Source organism: Pelophylax lessonae, assembly GCF_965119305.1.
Source record: "Pelophylax lessonae genome assembly, chromosome: 2".
Classification (NCBI taxonomy): Eukaryota; Metazoa; Chordata; class Amphibia; order Anura; family Ranidae; genus Pelophylax; species Pelophylax lessonae.
The window spans coordinates 114,333,141-114,354,419 of NC_138769.1; the positions used below are offsets into that span (position 1 = coordinate 114,333,141).

The 21,279-nt window shown below is 44.6% G+C and overlaps 1 protein-coding gene across 1 annotated transcript in view; it reads left to right on the plus strand.

The window, feature by feature from the left end:
* LOC309545329 (LHFPL tetraspan subfamily member 7 protein-like) overlaps positions 1-21,279 on the plus strand; it is a 307,481-nt gene that overhangs the window by 129,114 nt on the left and 157,088 nt on the right. The window contains exon 2 of the mRNA XM_082244485.1: positions 14,995-15,133. Coding sequence (XP_082100611.1) covers positions 14,995-15,133 — 139 coding nt within the window. The remainder of the gene's footprint in view (positions 1-14,994; positions 15,134-21,279) is intronic.

The window sequence follows — 21,279 nt, forward strand, 5'->3', positions numbered from 1 at the left end:
AGCCGCAGACGACGTGAAGGTAACCGGGCCACGGTTTTACTGTGGCGGCCGGGGAGCAGAGCAGTGCGCCCCGAGCCCGCCCATTGTGTGACAATAGCGAATGAAAATTCGCTATTGTCACACGGATCCTCCTCCTGGCCAATCAGGGAGCGGGTCCTGATTGGCCGAAAGGCAAACCCCATGCCATTGGCCGAGGAGGAGGTGGGAGGACTGAGGAGATGCGGGGAGGCGGGGACTGAAGAGAAGCTGCTGTGGGGTAAGTGCACGGGTCTCGCGGGAGGGGGGTCTCGCGGGGGGAAACGCTGGCATCTCTGCATTGATTGGGGGCAATGCTGTGGGCACTCTGCATTGATTGGGGGCAATGCTGTGGTCAGTGCAATCTGCATTGATTGGGGGCAATGCTGTGGGCACTCTGCATTGATTGGGGGCAATGCTGTGGTCAGTGCAATCTGCATTGATTGGGGGCAATGCTGTGGGCACTCTGCATTGATTGGGGGCAATGCTGTGGTCAGTGCACTCTGCATTGATTGGGTCTAAAAGGTCTAAAGGTTTGCACTCAGAAATTTTTTTATTTGCTCAGCACAGTAAAAAATTTGAGGTAACATTGCCCTACCCCCCCCCCCCCTTTAGCTACTGAAGCAGCAGCCAAAGGTGTACACATGCCACAGCAGGAATTAAGCCCCCTGTTGCTTCTGGTGGGTACTACAGCCTGCCAATGGTGACCTGTTCAAGTAAATAGGGCCACTCTGCCTTTGCGGGGTCCAAGGGGTTAAAGCAGGCGATGGGAAAGCAATACAATGCTGCCAGCTTTAACCCTTACTTTGCTGTACTGCACAAGGTTGCAAGGTACTTGCGAAGGGGCCTGTTTCACTTAAATGGGTCACGCTCGGCAGGTGCTACACCTACTGCAACATGTGTACACCGCTGGCCACTGCAGCTAAAGATAATGTGGTTGGGACGGGGGTGGTAAAAACACATCTTAACAAAGCAAATGTAAATGAACCCTTACTGTTCTGAGCCTCCTATAAGGCTGCTTTCACACTGATGTGCGGACGTGTACCTGCATCGCGGGTGCAGCGCAGTGCATCTGCAACTTTCCTGGGTTAGCTGCGCTTTGCCATAGACTTCTATTAAAGCAGTCCTATAGCCCACAGTGTATTGCAGGGGTATCGAATTAAAATGCATGGAGGTCTGATTAGTAACATTTTCTTCCAACAGAGGTCCAAATCACATTTTTGTGCAAAGACTCAGATTCTTTACATCACAGCCCAGGTGTGCAGGCATGGCAGCCCATTCATTTGAATAGGCTGCTATGCCTGCTTTTCTGCTGGGGAAAAAGTCCTGGCACCTTTTTAAAAATGCAGCTGCACGGAAACTGCATAGTGCGTTTGCATCATGCAATTTACATGTATGGGAAACCGCACCTTGTATTTCATTGTGTTTACGAGTCAATGGTACCCCTGCACATTTTCTGTGCAGCTGCTTATCCCCCTTCACATCTTCCACACCACAGCATTGCCCCCTCCCCTTCATATATCATCTCCACAGCACTGCCACTTTCACTTCCCCTACAACACTGTCCCCCTTTACACCGCCACCCCCCCCCACACACACACATTACTGTCCCCCTTCACATATTACCCCTGCACCACTGCCCCCTTCACATACCCCCCCCCCCAGAGCAATGCCCCTTCATATCCCCCACAGCACTGCCCCCTTCACATATCACCCCCAAAGCACTGCCCCTTTCCCATATCACCCCCACAGCACCGTTCCCCTTTACATCACCCCCCCACACACACACACACACACAGCAATGACCCCTTCATATCCCCCACAGCACTGCCCCCTTTACCTGCCTACAGCACTGCCCCCTTCACATATCATCCCCAAAGCACTGCCTCTCCCCCCCCCACAGCACTGCCCCCCCTTCACATATCACCCCCACAACACTGTCCCCCTTCACATATCACCTCCAAAGCACTGCCCCCCCTTTTACATATCACCCCCACAACTTTGTCCCTCTTCACATATAATCCCCAAAGCATGCCCCATTCACATCCACCCCACAGCACTGTCCCCCTTCACATATCCTCAAAACACTGCCCCTTTCACATCCCCCCCCCCCCCCCACAGCACTGTCCCACTGCACATATCACCTCCAAAGCACTGCCCCTTTTACACCCCCCCCACAGCACTGCACCCTTTACATATCCCCCCACAACACTGTCCCCCTTCACATATCATCCCCGAAGCACTGCCCCTTTCACCCCCCCCCCCAACAGCACTGTCCTCCTTCACATATCCCCCCCACAACACTGTTGCTCTTCACATATCATCCCCAAAGAACTGACTCTTTCACAACCCCCCCCCCTACAGCACTGCCCCTTTCACATATCACCCCCAAAGCACTGCCCCTTTCCCATCCCCCACTACAGCACTCTCCCCCTTCACATATCACCCCCACAACACTGTCCCTCTTCACATATCATCCCCAAAGCACTGCCCCCTTCACATATACCCCACAACACTGCCCCCCTTCACATATCCCTCCCCCTTTCACATCCCTTCCCCCCACAGCACTGTCCTCCTTTACATCACCCCCCCCCCCCACAGACACATACACACAGAACTGCCCCCTTAACATATCACGCCCACAGTACTGCCCCTTTCACATGCCACCACCCACCACACTGTGCCCCCATACCTCACTCCCACACACATACACAATACTGCCCCCTTAACATATCACCCCCACAGCACTCCCTTCTTCACATCCCCCCCCACAGTATTGCTCCCCTTTACATGAATCCCCACACACAGCACTGCCCCCCTGTACATGACCCCTGCTCGCCATTCCTCACAAGTTCACAGCCATGTCTTTTCCTCCCTTCACTCTCCTACCTTACACAGAGCGGAGATCCGGAGGTGCGACAATCCTGAACTGAAGGCAGAGGCACAGCAGCACTGGGTGTGGCGTTGGAGCTGCCGGGTTAACTTTTCATATCAGCAAGGTGGTGATTGGTTGCTAGTTCCATTAGGCAGCTGCCTCTCTCCATGTAGTGCTGGTCCTGCCCCCAGTCCAGAATTGTCCTGCCTCTGCTAATGACAGCGGCGGAGGGGGGGGGGGGGGGGACAAAAGTGGCAGGTAAATGGCGCGATTGCGGCAGTCCAGATAGAGCAGTTGCTCGGGCCGGACGCGGACTGCTATTTAGTGATGCCTGGTGTATTGATTTACACTGAGCTAAAGGTCTCTTCTTTCCCACTACTGGCACCACTCTGGAGACCACCAGATAAGAGGTGATGTGCAGTTGGTATCACTCTGCATGGGACAAGAGCCAACACTACAGAGGAGGCATTGGCTTATGCGGCTCTTGCCCCCTACTATAGCTCCAACTTTACAAGTAGTCCCACTGTATTGTACTTTGTTTCATGGAATGGCAGGTCAGCAAGCCCAGACCCCAATCTACCAGTCACCTGTTCACGATCCACAGGTTGCTGACTTACAGGTTAGACCTTCTGTCAAGTTCATCCAATAGAAGCGCCTGTTCCAGTGACAACCATGTAAGAAGAGACTTCTGCTTACTTTATAGAGATTTACTCACACTTCCTTTTGCATTTCCAGAGCAGGAAGTAAAGAAAAATCTCCCCAACAGGAAAAAAAAAAATAGCCTGTAGGGTTTTTAACTCCCTCTCCCCACCCTCTCCCCACCCTCTCCCCACTCTCTCCCCACGCTCTACACACAACTTAGAAAAGGTTTTGACTCTATACACACTTTAAACAACTCAAGTGCGTATGTGTTGGTATTACTTTCCAACAAAAATATATTTTTCTGTTTTATTTTAGCTTTTTTAAATTCGATTTTTATAAAATTTGGAATGCTGCACATTCAATTATATATATATTATTGTTTTTACTATTCAATCATTCATGTGTTACTATAGAAACTCCTGCCCCTTTTAGTGCCATTCGCTCAGTCTGTATTACCTGCCACTGAACAGTGTGGGTCAAGTTGTTAAGACATTTTCAAGGCTTCCTGCTGGCTCAGTTGTATTAGAAAACCAATTTGGTGTCATCCTGATATCATCACATTTGCTGTTCTCTGGATTTTAGTTCAAATGGGAAGGAAGAGCCAGCTGTTATTCTCATGGGAGCAGAGATGATTCTCTATAATTTGTTTTTTCACTGTGCATTGTGTTTCTGTTCCACCATTGCCACATGCAGACTAAGCATGAGGTTTAAAGCATCATTACAGCAAAATTAGATCCAAAATAAGAAACTGTTAGCATTCACAAATATTTATTTGAGAGTTCTCATACAGATATAAAACTGCACTTAACATATTGAAATGTTCTTTAACACCTACAGAGGTGTAAAATCATAAACCTTTACTATATTATTTAAACTTAATTTTGTCCTCTGATGCCCCACTTTATTTTCCCCACTCACACTAATTCCAATATTGGTTCAACAGGCTGCTTTTTTAGATATCTTCTTTTTTTAAAATGGGATGTGACAGACAATGCTGAAAAAGTGTTGTTCCTGAGAGGAGTGTGGAGGGTATTAGAGAGGGCAGTATGTACAGGAGAGGGGTGCGGGGGGGGTATCCTAATGGGTAGTATGTGCCAGAGAGGAGTACAGGGGGTACGGGAGGGGGCAGTATGTGCAGGAGAGGGGTGCAGAGGGTATTATAGGGTGTAGTATCTGCAGGAGAGAAGTGCAGGAGGTATGAGAGGGGTAGTATTTGCAGGAAAGGAGTATAGAGCGTACCATAATGGGTGGTAATAGTAGGGGAGGAGTGCAGGAGGTATGGGAGGCGGCAGTATGTGCAAGAAAGGCATGCAGAGGGTATAATAATGGGCAGTATGTGCAGGAGAGGAGTTAAGGAAAGGAGTATAGAGCGTACTATTAAGGGTGGTAATAGTAGGAGAGGAGTGCAGGAGGTATGGGAGGGGGCAGTACTGCAGTAAGGGCATGCAGAGGGTATTATAATGGGCAATATGTGCAAGAGAGGATTTAAGGAAAGGAGTATAGAGCATACCATAATGGGTGGTAATAGGGTAGGAGTGCAGGAGGTATGGGAGGGGGCAGTATTTGCAGGAAAGGCGTGCAGAGGGTATCATAATAGACAGTATGTGCAGGAGAGGAGTTAAGGAAAGGAGTATAGAGTGTACCATAATGGGTGGTAATAGTAGGGGAGGAGTGCAGGAGGTATGGGAGGGGGCAGATGGTATCATAATGGGCAGTATGTGCAGGAGAAGAGTTATAGGGGGTTTGAGGGGGGGGGGAGGGTGCAGTATATGAGTGCAAGGGGTATGAAAGGAAGTAGTATGTTTCCGGGGGGGAGTGCGGAGGGTATCATAATGGGTATAAAGTGCGGGGGGAGGAGTGAAGGTGGTATGCGAGGGGGTAGTATGCAGAGAAGAAAAGTGCAGCGGGTATCATTATGGATACAGTGTGGGGGGAACAGTGCAGGAGGTATGAGAGAGGGCAGGAGAGGAGTGCAGAGGGTATCACAATAGCTAGTATGTGCAGGAGAGGAGTTCAGAGGGCAGGGCCTCTGATAAGGCAGTACAATTGGTCCTGTTGTATCGGGCCGAGTCCTAACAGCTCAACAGAGGGGCCCAGGAAGCTTTACAGTGTATTTGTGCATAATAAAAAAATAAGGTTTTCTAAATGACACCCACACTACTACTTGGTTAGAAGAGTGTATATTTACATTTTTCTGTGCCCCTCTGTTGACCTGATGGTGAGAGCAGAGCAGGTATGTTTTATTATTTTCGGGTGCATGTACATACTATTGCTCGTCCGACCCGCCTCCATGTGTTGCTGTGCTTCTGGAAGCTCAATTAGTTCCAGCAAGCAGACGCTGCACATTGCCTTCGCTGGCAAAGTGATCTTGTGATGCCATGTTCAGCTCCAGCCCTCAGGTCCCGAGAGACTGATGTGAGGAGAGGCGGGCAGCGGCTGACAGGGAACAGAGGGAGTTGGACTGTGTGGGTGCACAGGGGTGGGTGAATGTCTGAATCCTCTAACTGTCCTATTATGATAACACACAGACAGCAGGTGCATGGCTCACTGTCACAGTTTGTCATATGGCTGTTGAGTACTGACCCTTATGGGTCATAATTTAACAAAGTCAGCACCCAACAGCCATGTGACAAACTGTGACAGAGAGCCATGATAGAGCACCTGCTGATTGCTGCCTATGTGTTATTATAAATGCTGATGATGATCAGTACCTGCCTGTGTATTAATGCTGATGACGATCATAACCTGCCGCCTGCGTGTTATCATAAATGCTGATGATGATCATAACCTGCCGCCTGTGTGTTATAAATGCTGATGATGATGATCATAACCTGCAATTTGTTTTAAGGCGGGGTCTGGGGAGGGGCCAGGGGTGGGGTTGAGGGTGGGGTCAGGCTGCCCCCTTCAGAAAGGCTGTACGGGGCCCATGATTTCTAACTGCGGCCCTGGAAGAGGGTATGAAAGGGGCAGTAAGTACAGAAGAGCAGTGAAGAGGGTATCACAATGGGTAGTATGGGCATGATAGGAGTGCAGAGGATATGAGAGGAAGCAGTATGTGGAAGAAGGCTTTGCAGAGATATCAGACGGGGGCAATATGTTCAGGAGAGGGGTGCAGTGGGTATGAGCTGGGGAAGTATGTACCTGAGAGATGTGTGGAGAGTATGACAGTGGGAGTTATGGGAGTTAGGAAAGGTGTAAAGAGGTTACTGTATGACAGTTGGAAGTACATGATGGAAATGAGTGAGGAGGGAGTGGGTAATATGTGCAGGAGAGGGAGCAAAATAAATGGGGTTTTCCAGAAAAAAAACAATGCCAGTGTTTTGGGCTTGACTGTTGAACAACATGTAAAGTTTGAATAAAGAAGGAAGTGATTGGCGTTGCCGGATAAGTGTCAGGTAATGGGAAATAAAAATTGGATTACTTAATGGTGGTTGATCACTCCTTAAAAGTGTTACCTGGTGGTTTTATAGAAAAATTGCACAGTGTAAAGGGTAGAGAATGTATATATATAGTTTCCTAATTAAAATTGGGTAGTGATTGATTAAGAGCTTAAAATTAAAAGGTATGTGCATCCATGTTGGGTAAAAACATAAGCAATTCAACTAGTATAAATGTAGTATAGGTAGTCCAATGCGTAGTAAAAGGTATGCAGGTGATACACAAATAACGGTGTGCGTGTTACTATAAGGAAATATATAGATAAGAGTATGTGCAGACCCAAGACTAAACGTGTGCAAATCTAGCGGTATAAATGAATAAATATACTACCCAATGCGTGTAAATAAAGTGACAAATAAATATGTGCAAAAATCAGCAATAAACCTGTGTAGCTTATGACAAAATAAATAAATAAGTTACCAAATATGTGCAAATCCGCTAACCGTAATATATGTGGAGAGCCGGCAATAAAATCATGCAGGTCCAACGAAATAAATAAATATATCTCCAGGTGTGTGCAAATCAGCTCTCTATGTGCATATAAACATATGTGTATACAAAATAAGTGGTTATGTGCATATAAATACCAAGGTGAAAAAATACTTTGCAACAGGTAAAAGGAAAAAGTGCCTTATTAGTAAACAAGATGAAAGTGTATACTCATACACATAAGGTATATATAACTTCAGTGGTGAATATACGGTGGGAGTTCAATAAAAGAAACAGATATAGCTGCCCATACACGGATGCAGCGGTGCAGCTTTAGAAGGTGAAACTGTGCAAACTCAGCAAAGTAAATACATGTCACTATGTAAAGACACAACCGATCAATCCAGGTGTCATGCAATCAAAGTTGGTGAGTGAATCCAAAAAGTCCTAAAGATGTATAGTCCATATACAAATTGTTAAAGTGCTCTTTTCTCTATGGCCCGGAGTGCAGTGAGTGGGCTGAAGGTAGGGTGCTCCCCTTCTCCTGGGGTCCTGCGCTTACCAGATTCAAGTACCCCTACAGGGGTGAGTAGCGGGTCGATATTGGGGATCGCTCCCATACACCAGCAAACTGGTCACTTCTCCTATCCTTCCTTCCTTAACTCGATTCCACTCCACGATAAAGTAGGTGTTTGGCTTACGGCATCAGTAAATTAGGGGAGTATCCAGTACAATACCCGGGTATAAAAAAGGGAAAGAAGCCTCCGATAGTGAAGAATCGCTTAAAAACTTTTTATTTCAATAAAAATAGACACGTACTCACATAAAATATCAACAGGTAGCGCGTCCGTCTGGCATAGGAGCCGCAACTTCCTCTCTCGCGGTGCACGCCTGGGATTAGCGTGCGTGCCAACCGCCGGATGTGCGTTCCGAGCCTCGGGATCGTTAGACGGAAGTGATGTGGTCATGCTCTCGACGCGTTTCGTCACACTGACGTCATCTGGAGTAGCGTCGACCACGTCTATTCCGTCTACTTAAGAACTAAATGGTTACCAGGCAACCCGGCCGGGGGATGTCCGATTGCTTATTGTTCAACCAATTGGGAAGGAAGGATGGTTTAGTATCATGTGTTACTAGGCAGAAATGATTTATTTAGAAATTTATTGGAAATTGCTTATTGTTCAACCAATTGGGAAGGAAGGATGGTTAAGTATCATGTGTTGCTAGGCAGAAATGATTTATTTGGAAATGGGCAGGGAAAAGGAAGGTAAACAAAGGAAAGGAAGCCCGAGCTATCGGAATCTCCCGATCCCACCGTCCCGTCTCGCTTCAGTGTTAATGGGCGGTTCCTTGGTACCTACATGTCCTAATGCAATTCGATGCTGATTGGTGGTTCTTTTGGAACCGGCTGAAATTACATACACATTTCTGCCTAGCAACACATGATACTTAACCATCCTTCCTTCCCAATTGGTTGAACAATAAGCAATTTCCAATAAATTTCTAAATAAATCATTTCTGCCTAGTAACACATGATACTAAACCATCCTTCCTTCTCCAATTGGTTGAACAATAAGCAATTGGACATCCCCCGGCCGGGTTGCCTGGTAACCATTTAGTTCTTAAGTAGACGAAATAGACGTGGTCGACGCTACTCCAGATGACGTCAGTGTGACGAAACGCGTCGAGAGCGTGACCACATCACTTCCGTCTAACGATCCCGAGGCTCGGAACGCACATCCGGCGGTTGGCACGCACGCTAATCCCAGGCGTGCACCGCGAGAGAGGAAGTTGCGGCTCCTATGCCTGACGGACACGCTACCTGTTGATATTTTATGTGAGTACGTGTCTATTTTTATTGAAATAAAACTTTTTTAAGCGATTCTTCACTATCGGAGGCTTCTTTCCCTTTTTTATACCCGGGTATTGTACTGGATACTCCCCTAATTTACTGATGCCGTAAGCCAAACACCTACTTTATCGCGGAGTGGAATCGAGTTAAGGGAGGAAGGATAGGAGAAGTGACCAGTTTGCCTGTGTATGGGAGCTATCCCCAATATCGACCCGCTACTCACCCCTGTAGGGGTACTTGAATCTGGTAAGCGCAGGACCTCAGGAGAAGGGGAGCACCCTACCTTCCGCCCACTCACTGCACTCCGGGCCATAGAGAAAAGAGCACTTTAACAATTTGTATATGGACTATACATCTTTAGGACTTTTTGGATTCACTCACCAACTTTGATTGCATGACACCTGGATTGATCGGTTGTGTCTTTACATAGTGACATGTATTTACTTTGCTGAGTTTGCACAGTTTCACCTTCTAAAGCTGCACCGCTGCATCCGTGTATGGGCAGCTATATCTGTTTCTTTTATTGAACTCCCACCGTATATTCACCACTGAAGTTATATATACCTTATGTGTATGAGTATACACTTTCATCTTGTTTACTAATAAGGCACTTTTTCCTTTTACCTGTATTTAAAACTGCAAAGTATTTTTTCACCTTGGTATTTATATGCACATAACCACTTAATTTGTATACACATATGTTTATATGCACATAGAGAGCTGATTTGCACACACCTGGAGATATATTTATTTATTTTGTTGGACCTGCATGATTTTATTGCCGGCTCTCCACATATATTACGGTTAGGGGATTTGCACATATTTGGTAACTTATTTATTTATTTTGTCATAAGCTACACAGGTTTATTGCTGATTTTTGCACATATCTATTTGTCACTTTATTTACACGCATTGGGTAGTATATTTATTCATTTATACCGCTAGATTTGCACACGTTTAGTCTTGGGTCTGCACATACTCTTATCTATATATTTCCTTATAGTAACACGCACACCGTTATTTGTGTATCACCTGCATACCTTTTACTACGCATTGGACTACCTATACTACATTTATACTAGTTGAATTGCTTATGTTTTTACCCAACATGGATGCACATACATTTTAATTTTAAGCTCTTATTCAATCACTACCCAATTTTAATTAGGAAACTATATATATACATTCTCTACCCTTTACACTGTGCAATTTTTCTATAAAACCACCAGGTAACACTTTTGAGGAGTGATCAACCACCATTAAGTAATCCAATTTTTATTTCCCATTACCTGACACTTATCCGGCAGCGCCAATCACTTCCTTCTTTATTCATACATTTCGATGCTTCCCTTTCAGGGTTGCATTTTTTGAAGTGGGCAGCAGCCTTAATTGATTTTTCAGTTTTTTATCCTAAGCGCGGATTTTTCTACCTCTTTTAATATGTAAAGTTATCACCTGATTTTTTGGCCCGCAAACTCCTGGCCAGGGGTTGGATCCAACAGGCTGCGCCTACTCTGGCAGCATGGATTAATGAGATTAATAATACTCTCCCATATGAGAAAATCATTTACGTTAACAGGGGTTGCCCGGGCAAATATCATAAGGTTTGGGACCGGTGGCTCAACTCTTCCACTGCTTGTACGTCATGAGTGTTGCTATACTGTCCTGCTATTGGATGCCTGCAGACAGTTTCCTTTGTTTAACAACCATTTTCTTTTTGATGTTCTTTGCTGACCTGAGTATTGTGTCTCTATGCCTTTGTTTTTTGCTATTGTTTTCTATTGCCATTTCTTGGTGTATATGCCTTGTGTTGTTTTCGGTACACAATAAAGTTGTTTTGATTTAAAAAAAAGTTATCACCTGAAGTGGTTTACCAACTTCAGAACATGGAAGGCCTACCTCATGACTGAGAGCAGAAGCAAAAGATTGGGATGAAGTACAAAACAGTAGGAAAACAGAAGCAGGAGATGATGGGGTATTACCCACTCAATTTGGTTGCCTTGCCTTTCTGCATTTTGGCTGTCTGACACTTACCAGTTTTCTAGAAATGTGTCCTTGCCAATGAGATGGTCAATATGGAAAACTCCGGGTGAAAAGTGTTGAAGATAAAACATAGTTTGCCAAAAATAACCTCCCAAAAAAAACTTCAGTTGCCTAATGAATTAGTGACTCCTTTGTGATTTCATCAAAATGTGTACACTGACTGCATGATCTGATAAGGTCATTCCACATTTTCATTGCAGCAGTTTTTATTAGGTTAAATAGGCAAAATGAACATAAATTTTAAAAATTCTGTATGTTTTCCTACTTTTTAAAAACACAGGACACTGGTGTATACTAGCTTTTTAGGAATGAATGGGATAATGGAAAGAAAGTAATCAATGCATTTCATAGGCCAGAAAAAAATCCCCTTTTTTTTCGGGGCTCTGACCTGGTTTTATGGACTGTGGTGTACCCAACTGGATAGATATCTCAAAAGGAGAAATAAGAAGTTTTGTATATCTCAGTTACTGTGTAGTGTTGTTGCCAGGAATTAACTCCGACTGGGAATATTAGTATGTATGCTGATTTAATTTTTTTATTGGTTGTGATACCTGATACACTGCCAAGTGGGATCAGGAGGTATGCTGGTTATTTTCTTCATTTAGTACATTTCAAACCTCAGAAGGCAGGAAGTCACTGTAAGCTTTTTCTTTGGAGACATTTTAAATCAGAGCACTGCTGACGGAGCCCTATAGCATGGAACCATTGACACTTCTGCTGATAATGGACCTTGTCTATTTGTTGGTCTAGAGTCTCATCACATTGTTAAAAAATGTTACTTCTAACCACATATTTACAATACCTGTATAATAAATGGTTTATATCAGGGATATGCAAACTGTGGCCATCCAGCTGTTGCAAAACTACAAGTCCCATCATGCCTCTGCCTCTGGATGTCATGCTTGTGGCTGTTAGAGTCTTGCTATGCTTCATGGGACTTGTAGTTCTGCAACATCTGGAGGGCCACAGTTTGCATATCCCTGGTTTATATGTTACTACAGATCATTCACTTTCAGCTTTATTTCAAATATCTGTGTAAAACATGTTTTTTTGAAAGTGTATATTTCTTTAAAGCAATCAAATGTATTTAACTCATATTAATGTCACAATAAAATGATCAAAGCTAAAAGTGAAAAGCTCAGAAAACAAAATAGCATGCAGTAATGCTAATAAGTGATGTAAAGGTGTAGCATCAACATCTGTCCAAATCATGTCAGGACAAAATTAAACTTATATGGTGATATGTGTATATTGTCCTCAATGTTGCTAGGCTTTTGGTTATGTGATTACTGTTGAAGGCTTAGCTGTGATTCTTCTATTCTCCAGAGATCATGTGGCCTGGTGTGTTGGCATTTTATTAATCAGCCATCATGGGTTAAAAGAACAGCAGGTTTTATAATGAAGGTGTTTTGGGACTTTGGTTAACTTTTATGATTTGAATTTTCACAGCAGGTTTCTTGAATATCACAATAGCTCTACATTAATCTCCAAAGAGGTGTTATATTCTTTGCAGCTGGGTAAATTTGTGCCTTAACAAAGCTAATAGGGAAAGACAATGGCAGCTACCACAGCGGGTTTTAAAGCCTCCATCCCAAATAGGGCTGCACGATATTGGGAAAAAAAGTACATTGCGATATTTGGTTTTCAACTATATATATCGCGATATTTCTCTGGGTGGAATGCTGAAGACATTGACAGTGTGGATTAGGCAGAGTCAGTGTTGTGTGGATATCAGTTTCACCAAAGAAACGAGTTTCCCCTTGCTTTCGGCTGTGAGGAACTCCGCCCCTCCAGCCCGATGCAATCCAGCCCTTCCAGCTCTGCCTCTAGTATCCAGCCGACCATTACTCCGCCCTGCTCCACCCATTGTCTCTCCATTGAATCTATTTACAAAACATTACAGCCTGATCCCGCCCCCGTGCGCACCCCCGATGCAGCCAGGAGAGACAATGGGCGGAGCAAGGCGGAGTAATGGTCGGCTGGATACTAGAGGCAGAGCTGGGAGGGCTGGATTGCATCGGGCTGGAGGGGCGAAGTTCCGATCACAGCCGAAAGCAAAATGGATTTGTCGGCTGCCAGCACTGTCCTCCTCCTCCCCCCGAGTCCCGACTTCTCCCTGCCTCCCTGCCTATGCTAAATATCGTGTCTTCGGCAATATGAATATCGCCCACGCCTGCAGAACGATAGTCGATATCACATTGACTATCGTTCAGCCCTAATCCCAAATAGTACTTGAAAAAAGAGCAAAAAGAGTAGCCCCAGGGTTCTTTAAGGAGGTCATAACACACCATGTTATAAATAATCTACACAATTATAGTTTATTACAAATCCCAAGATAAAAGGTTAAAACCAGAAATCTGCACCAAAAAAGGAAACATCTACAGTATTTAACTGATTATACCTTAAAACATAAGTAATGTTACTTCAATGGTTCATTACATGAATAAGGAGGGTGAAGGACATAATAGTCCCAAACATCATAATCCCAACACATTTCGTGAAATACAGTTCACTTCATCAAGAGTTTTGATTTTGCAGACAAAGTGCAAAGTAGCTTTTGTAACAAAAAATTAACAGCATAGTCATTCCATCATCACGGGGCCCACATGTCTATCCCAGGGGCTGTGGGCAGAGGGGAGGAGTTAGCAAGACCAGGGGGCAAGGCAGGCACAAGGAAGGAGATATGGCCAAGAGAAGAAGCCACTGACATAAGCAGAGACTACTTCAACTAAAGAAGCGTCAATGGCAAAGTCTCTGGTTCAAAGGACGTCAGGTGCAGAAAGGTCCTTTCTATCCAAACCCTCTACCCCATGGGTGTCCAACCTTTTGGCTTCTCTGGGCCACATTGAGTGTAGAGAAATTTTCTCGGGCTGCACATAAAATATATACTATTACTTAAGGTATATAAGTAATAAAACGCCGCTGCGCCCCCTTCCCGTGCTGCCGCCCCCCCCCCCCTAGTACTGATTTAACACAACTAGTGGATGATCCCCTCTGAGGCTGCCTCTGTGGCTGTGCCCCCGACTCGACTTCCTTCCTCCCCAGCAAAAAAAAAAAAATTGTCAGGGGGCATTGGGCCGCATTGCCTGCGGTTCTGGGCCGCATGCGGCCCCCGGGCCGCAGGTTGGACATGCCTGCTCTACCCTAACCTTACTAGTCCTAAATGTAGCTTTTTTTAGTGCAAATCATTGTGGAAAGAAGGGTTAAGGGAACTCTCTGTGAACAGATGCCAGTTGGATGAACCAAGAATATTTTTTTCTCTAAAGTGAGACAGACTGGGAATTACCAGACCTTGTATTTTTTCCATTTAGGGAACTCTAGTTAGAGTCATGAAAGGGGGATTATTTACCTAGTTTAGTGGATGAGTTTACGTGCAGTTTTCATATTTCACTCTTAGCACACATTGCACACATTGAAAACTGTAGTTCACAGGTTTGGGGTCATTGACAAAAGGATATTTCAGACAAGCTACCCACTTACCTGTTCTGGTTCAGTTTGCCTGAATATACTTTCTGTAGGTGGTTGGCAAGGCATGGTGGGACTTACAGTACCTTGACAGCTGCATGTTGTCCATGAGTGGTTGAGGTTTTTTTATTTCACTACATATTATAGGTACAATTCTTTGATGATATTCTCCCTGTTGTGTTTAAGCCTTTGTGTATAATTAACTGACAAAGCCATTTTTTTTCTGTGATTCCAGACAAGTGCCGTGCTGTGTTCTGGAGGTTGTGCTCTTCTGGTTATGAGCTGTCTGCTAGCCATCGTGACCTTGTTTCTTCCCAGTGGATTGTGTGAAAGACGGCTGTGTACGCTCGCAGGATACATGCAGACAGCAGCAGGTAACCTTCTACTTCAGGTCTAAAAAAAAAAATGATTTCTTTAGTGTAACTCTTTATACATGAAGCCGAGCAGGCAGCTTCTGGTTCTCTGAAGGATATGGAAGTACAAGGAATACCAGGCCCTGCTAGCACTGAGGTGCCGTGGCTGTAGCTAAATATATATATATTTGTACTTAGGGCTTTGGCAGTGATGTCCAACACGTGGCCCTCCTGACTTAGCTTTTACAACCCTCTTGGCCTGCATTGCAGTTTGGAGTGCTGTCAAGCCTTGAATAAAAATTTCCCACCAGAACTGTATCTAACAGCCATAGGCCTTTTTGGTAAATCCAAACACAGTTCTCCACCCTTTTATTTTTTCTTAAAAAGAAACGTTTGTCAGCCCTACAAAACCCCTAGGCAGCTAATTTTCAGCAACAAAAAAAAAAATAGTTATGTTCACTTTTAGCACATATAAAATGTTTCCTTGTGGGCTTAAGTAAATATGTGCTTTGTCTTTGCAGGAAACATCAAAAGGGGCACTTAAGCCTCGTACACACGCAACGATTGTTGGCTGTGAATTTTCGGCCAACGTCCGATCGGCCGATTGTAGGCTTGTTAGTATGATGCTTCCGACAGCTGACTGTGACTTTTCGGCCGAATAAAATCTGGTGTGCATGCTATAAAATTTTTGTTGGCCGTCACCAGAACGGCCGATTGTTCTTCAGTCAGTACAGATTTCGGTAGACAAAAATGTGATGAGCAAGACTGGGCATGCTCAGAGAAGAAAAAACACACGAAAAGTAAACCAGAACATGACATCACTTCTGAAGTTGGTTGTTGTTGGCCGACAAAATTCGTGTGCAGTCTAGAGAACATTTCAACCAACACAACAACACTGGACAAAAGACGGCCGATCGGTCGGCCAACAATCGTTGCGCGTGTACGAGGCTTTAGATGCAGACCTCCACAAACACATATACAACACTTAGAATTTTTTTTATCACATTTATGTTTTCTACAGCCACAAAAGAAAAGACGTGTTGCCTGAGTCATAGTTTACGCATGTCTCTCTATGTGACAGCACTGATTGGCCCAACACTGTCACATGAAGAGAGTCACTGAAGTACAGTTCATCCCATTTGGCTCCCATCTGGAGTAGTGGAGAATTAAAAGGAATTGAATTTTACTGTGATGGGGGAAATAAAGCAAATCAGCTGCTTTGCCTGAAAAAAAGAACAGGTTTGCTTTAAGTTACCCGCAGTTATTATCCATCCCTGTTTGCTTGGGACAGTCCTGGTTTTGAGTGGTCTGCCCCTGCAAGCAAATGTCCTGGCAGTGTCCCCAGTGGCCAAACAGACTCTGCCAAATTTTGGGTACATTCACACTTTGTTGCTGGAAGTGACATCTAGATGTCGCTCTTTACTGAGTGTACGGGAACAAGGGGTGTACTGCCATTCTGCCATGTATTATGAAAGGAAGATGCTCATAGGACCCTTGCCCATCCAGTGATCTCCTGCTGATAAATCCTGAAGTAAATTATGTTCCCTGGATACCATTACCGGTTTACTGATTAATTTTACTTTTTAAAGTCCAAGTCTCAGGCGCTCAGGCTGAGTAGGGTATTCACTGCTTTTTTTTTTTTTTTAAACTCTGCCTTTCTTTTCAATGTAAGCATGAAAAATGATATAAATTATTTGTGATGTGCTGCCATTGTATTGAAGCATCTAGGTGCTCAGCGGGTGGAGCAATATGTGTGCCACATTGTGCAGCAAAAGGAGCACATTTTTTTTATTGACGACTGACACCATGACACCTGATACATAGATACTTTAACCACTTTACTACCAGTCACGTAACCTCTACGTCGGCTGACTTTGAGTGGTTATACCGGGATGATGCCTCTAGCTAGAGGCATCATCCTGGTACCGTTGTTTGAAGCCGACGGTCGGCTTTCCGTCGGTAACGATCGATGCGGCTCGGGAGCCGCTCGATCGTTACCCGGGGGGGCGGGAGGGGACGTCCCCCCCCTCCCGCCGCCTTCCGCGGCTTTGCTCGGGGCTACCGTCCCACCGGGAGCCCCGAGCACCCAGCCGGCACGTCCGCCGGCTGGATGGAGTCCCGATGAATGCCGGAAACGGCATCGATCGGGTCTCCGATGACGTAACCCGGAGGCGGCGTCCATGACGTCACGTCCGGGTTACTGTGCTGCAAAAGGCGGCAGATTTGAAAAACGGCTGTATGCAAAAATGCCGTGTTCGGCGTTTTGCATACAGGGAAGTGTAGTGGAGGGGTCTAGGGTCTTTTAGACCCTCGATCCCTCCATAAAGTGTACCTGTCACGACATATTGCTGTCACCAGGGATGTTTACATTGCTTGTGACAGCAATAAAAGTGATCAGATTTTTTTTTTTTTTAAAAACCTGTAATAAAGTTTAAAAAAAAAGAAAAAATAAATAGGAAAAAAAAAAAAAATTTAGCCGTCCCCGTCACCGTTAGCTCGCGCACAAAAAAAAACGTATACGCAAGTCGAGCCGCAAATGAAATCGCTGTTCAAACCACACATGTGAGGTATCGCCGCGATCGCCAGAGCGTGGGCAATAATTAAAAAAAAAGAGCTACACTCTAACTCTAAACTGGTAACCGTTAAATAAATTTAAAGCGTCGCAGATTGAGATCTCTATTGACCGTAGTTTGTCGCCATCCCACGGGGGGGCGCAATTTTAAACCGTAACATGTTTGGTATCTATTTACTCGGCGTGACATCATCTTTCACAATATACAAAAAAAATGGGCTAACTTTACTGTTTAGTATTTTTTAAATGCAGTGAAATGTGATTTTTCAAATTTTTTCCAAAAAAATGGCGTTTTAAAGACCGCTGCGCAAATACCGCGTGACAAAAAATTTTGCAATGACCGACATTTTATTCTCCAGAGTCTTTGCTAAAAAAATATATATAATGTTTGGGGGTTCTAAGTAGTTTTCTAGGAAAAAATACTGGTTTTAACTTGTGAACAAAAAGTGTCCGAAATAGGGCTGGGGCTAAAGTGGTTAAAGCCATCCTGCCTAACTATGCATGCATATGTTAGTGCCATTTATTCAAAATCTGTATTTTGTTCTTATACCTCAAATTTCTGCCTCTTGTTCCAAAAGTCTGTAAATTGTTTGAGGGTATATTAAAGTGGATGTAAACCCTCACATATTTCCAGTGAAGTGAAGAGCCTCAGATAATACACAGAGATGAAATAAATCCACCTACATAGGTTTTACATGTTTATCTGCAGTCTTCTCTTTACACCCCTTCAAAAGGGGAGAAAAGTGTAAAAATCTTTCTTCATCTGTCAGGAGTACAGAGGAGGGGGTGGAGAGACTGCAGTTACAGAGTGTGAGAGCTGATTGGAGGAAAGGAACACCCCCCCCCCCCTCCACACAGCAGAAGGACTGTGAACTGAAAAGATAAGCTGTCTGCTGAGCTCCCCCCCCCCTTCCCTCTCCCCCTCCCTCCCAACACAAATTTTATCTCATGTGTCTGAAAAACTTCTCTGACATGACTAATGATGATAACAGAGCAACGAAGCACCAGAAAGAAACAGCACTTAGAGCTTTGGAGAGAGATACGTAAACACTACAGATGCATGTGCTTTGCTCAGATTTCATGACTGAGTTTTACAACCTTTTTAAATTAGAAAAGGGGGTGCATTATTTTGTGGGTGTGGCAACAAATGGGGGGGGCCATGCATTTTTGGGTGTGACTACAAACAAGAGCGTGGTTTTGTGGGTGTGGTTAAAAATTGGCATGGTCAGTGGGGTTTCCTCAGATTTTACTTTGAAAATCTTTGTTGACTTGCACGTATATGAGATAATAGTTTCCAAGTCCAGACATTTTTCATAAGATTCTAAATATTGTCTGTGAGTGTGAAGATGGGAAGGAACAATAAGTAACATGCCTCTATTGCTATTGTTCTTTCTTCTGATAAATTGGTGTTAAACCCACCTTCTACTTTCTCTCATTCCCTCTTCACAGAAGCACACCTGAAAAGTACTTAAGAGTACATTTGGACAAACGGGCAAAATCTGACCAGCTTCTAAACAGAGTAGTATAGCCAAAGCTTTTTGTCCATACTTCTCTTATGTGCACTTATTATCATTCTCCTTTGACCCAGAGTTATGTGATAGCAGGCTATTGCCCGCAGTCAGCTGATGCAACAGAGGCGAGCCAGGCTCTAGAAGGATCTAGATAATATTGTCTGGATCCACCTAGCTGCCACCTTTCAATGCGTGGCTGGGCATGCCCGCCACATCCCCTGCCCAATGCTCCAGTGAGCGTTAAAAGAGCAGAGCAGAGAGCATTGACTGACTGCTGCTCTCAGCCCGAGAAGACCAAAAACTGAGCAATCAGTGGTCATGTGATTACTTAGTTTACTCTACTAGTCTACTCAGTGTGCTTTAATCTGAGGTTTATATTTCTAGTGACTCCCTAATGTGCCTCTGGGTGAGCATGTAGCCTTTTGTCACATACATCTGCACCCTGCATTGCCTCTCTTCTTCATTGTAGGGGCCCACATCGGGTAAAAATATGCGATTTGCACATTTATAGGCTCAGAATTCGTGTTCGTAGATATCAACAAGGAAGCTTTAAGATGTGGGATGGCATTGTGCCCTACAGGTCAAACTGGAAAGAAGTGGGACGGCATTGTATCCTGTGGGTCTACCTGAACAAAAATGGGATGACATAGTGCCTTGCAGGTCTGGCATTGTACCCTGTGGGTCTACTTGAATAAAAATAGGGTGACATAGTGCCCTGCAGGTCTAAGTGGGGAGAAGTGGTATGAAATAGTGCCCTGCAGGTTTAGCTGGATGCAAGTGAGATGACATAGTGCCCTACAGGTCTAAATGGATAGAGGGGGGGTTCACTTAGTGCCCTACAGACCTAAATTGATGGAAGTGAGATGCCATAATGCCCTGCAGGTCTTACTGGATAGAAAAGGGATGGGATAGTGCCCTACAGGTCTAAATGGATAGAGGTGGGCTCACATAGTGCCCTACAGACATAAATAGATGGAAGTGAGATGCCATAGTACCCTGCAGGTTTAACTGGATAGAAGTGGGCATAGTGCCTTGCGGGTCTAACTGAATAAAAGAGGGATGGCATAGTACCCTTCAGATCTAACTAGAGAGAAGTAGCTTAGCATAGTACCCTGCAGGTATAACAGGATAGAAGTGGGATGACATAGTGCCCTGTAGGTCAAACTGGATAGATGTGGCATGGCATCGTGCCCTGAAGACCTGTCTGGATAGAAGTGAAATGGCATTGTGCCCTGCAGGTCTAACTGGATACATGTGGGATGGCATAGTGTCCTGCGGTTCTAAATGTACAGAAGTGGGATGGCATGGTGCCCTGCAAGTCTAACTGAATAGAAGTGAGATAGCATGGTGTCCTGCAAGTCTAACTGAATAGAAGGGAGATGGCATAGTGGTTCAGGTTTACATGGATGGAAGTGAAATGCCTGCCTGTGTTAAAATCTATTGCAGTCTTGTAAATATTAGCCAACCTGCTTCCTCTTTCCCTGTAAAATGGCTCAAATATACACTGAACAAAGAGGTTGACTGAGCCTCGGTCTCCACTAGTGCGGCTACGAAGTTGTGCTACTTCTAGCACGACTTCGTAGCAAAAGTAAACCGCGGCTTCAGTTAGACTTGTCCCTCATATATAGAGGGAAGTCGCGCTCAAAAGTAGTACACGATTTACTTTTGAGGTCGCGGCAACTGAAGCCGCGGCAGTGGAAACGGGCCCCATTGAAAACAATGGGTTTTGACTTGCTGTGCGACTTGACATGTGTCAAGTCGCACCACAAGTCGCACTAGTGGAAACCAAGCCTAAAGGAACTTGTCTCGTTTCTATACCAGATTGATGACATCAGAATTGTTGTGCAATGATAAAAAGCATTGTTTTCTTGAGAAACTATACTGCTATATTTTGAGACATGCCAGTCATTTAGTAATGCAGACCTGTAGCAGGTTATTCAATAAGGAAAATTTGGAGTTGTAAGTGCTAACAATTATTAGCTAACTTAGAGAAATCTTAGCTTGAGTTTTGCATGCTAAGTAATGGATAAATATTTATTACTTTTCATGCAGATCATGGTAATGACCTCCCTTCATGCTTACAT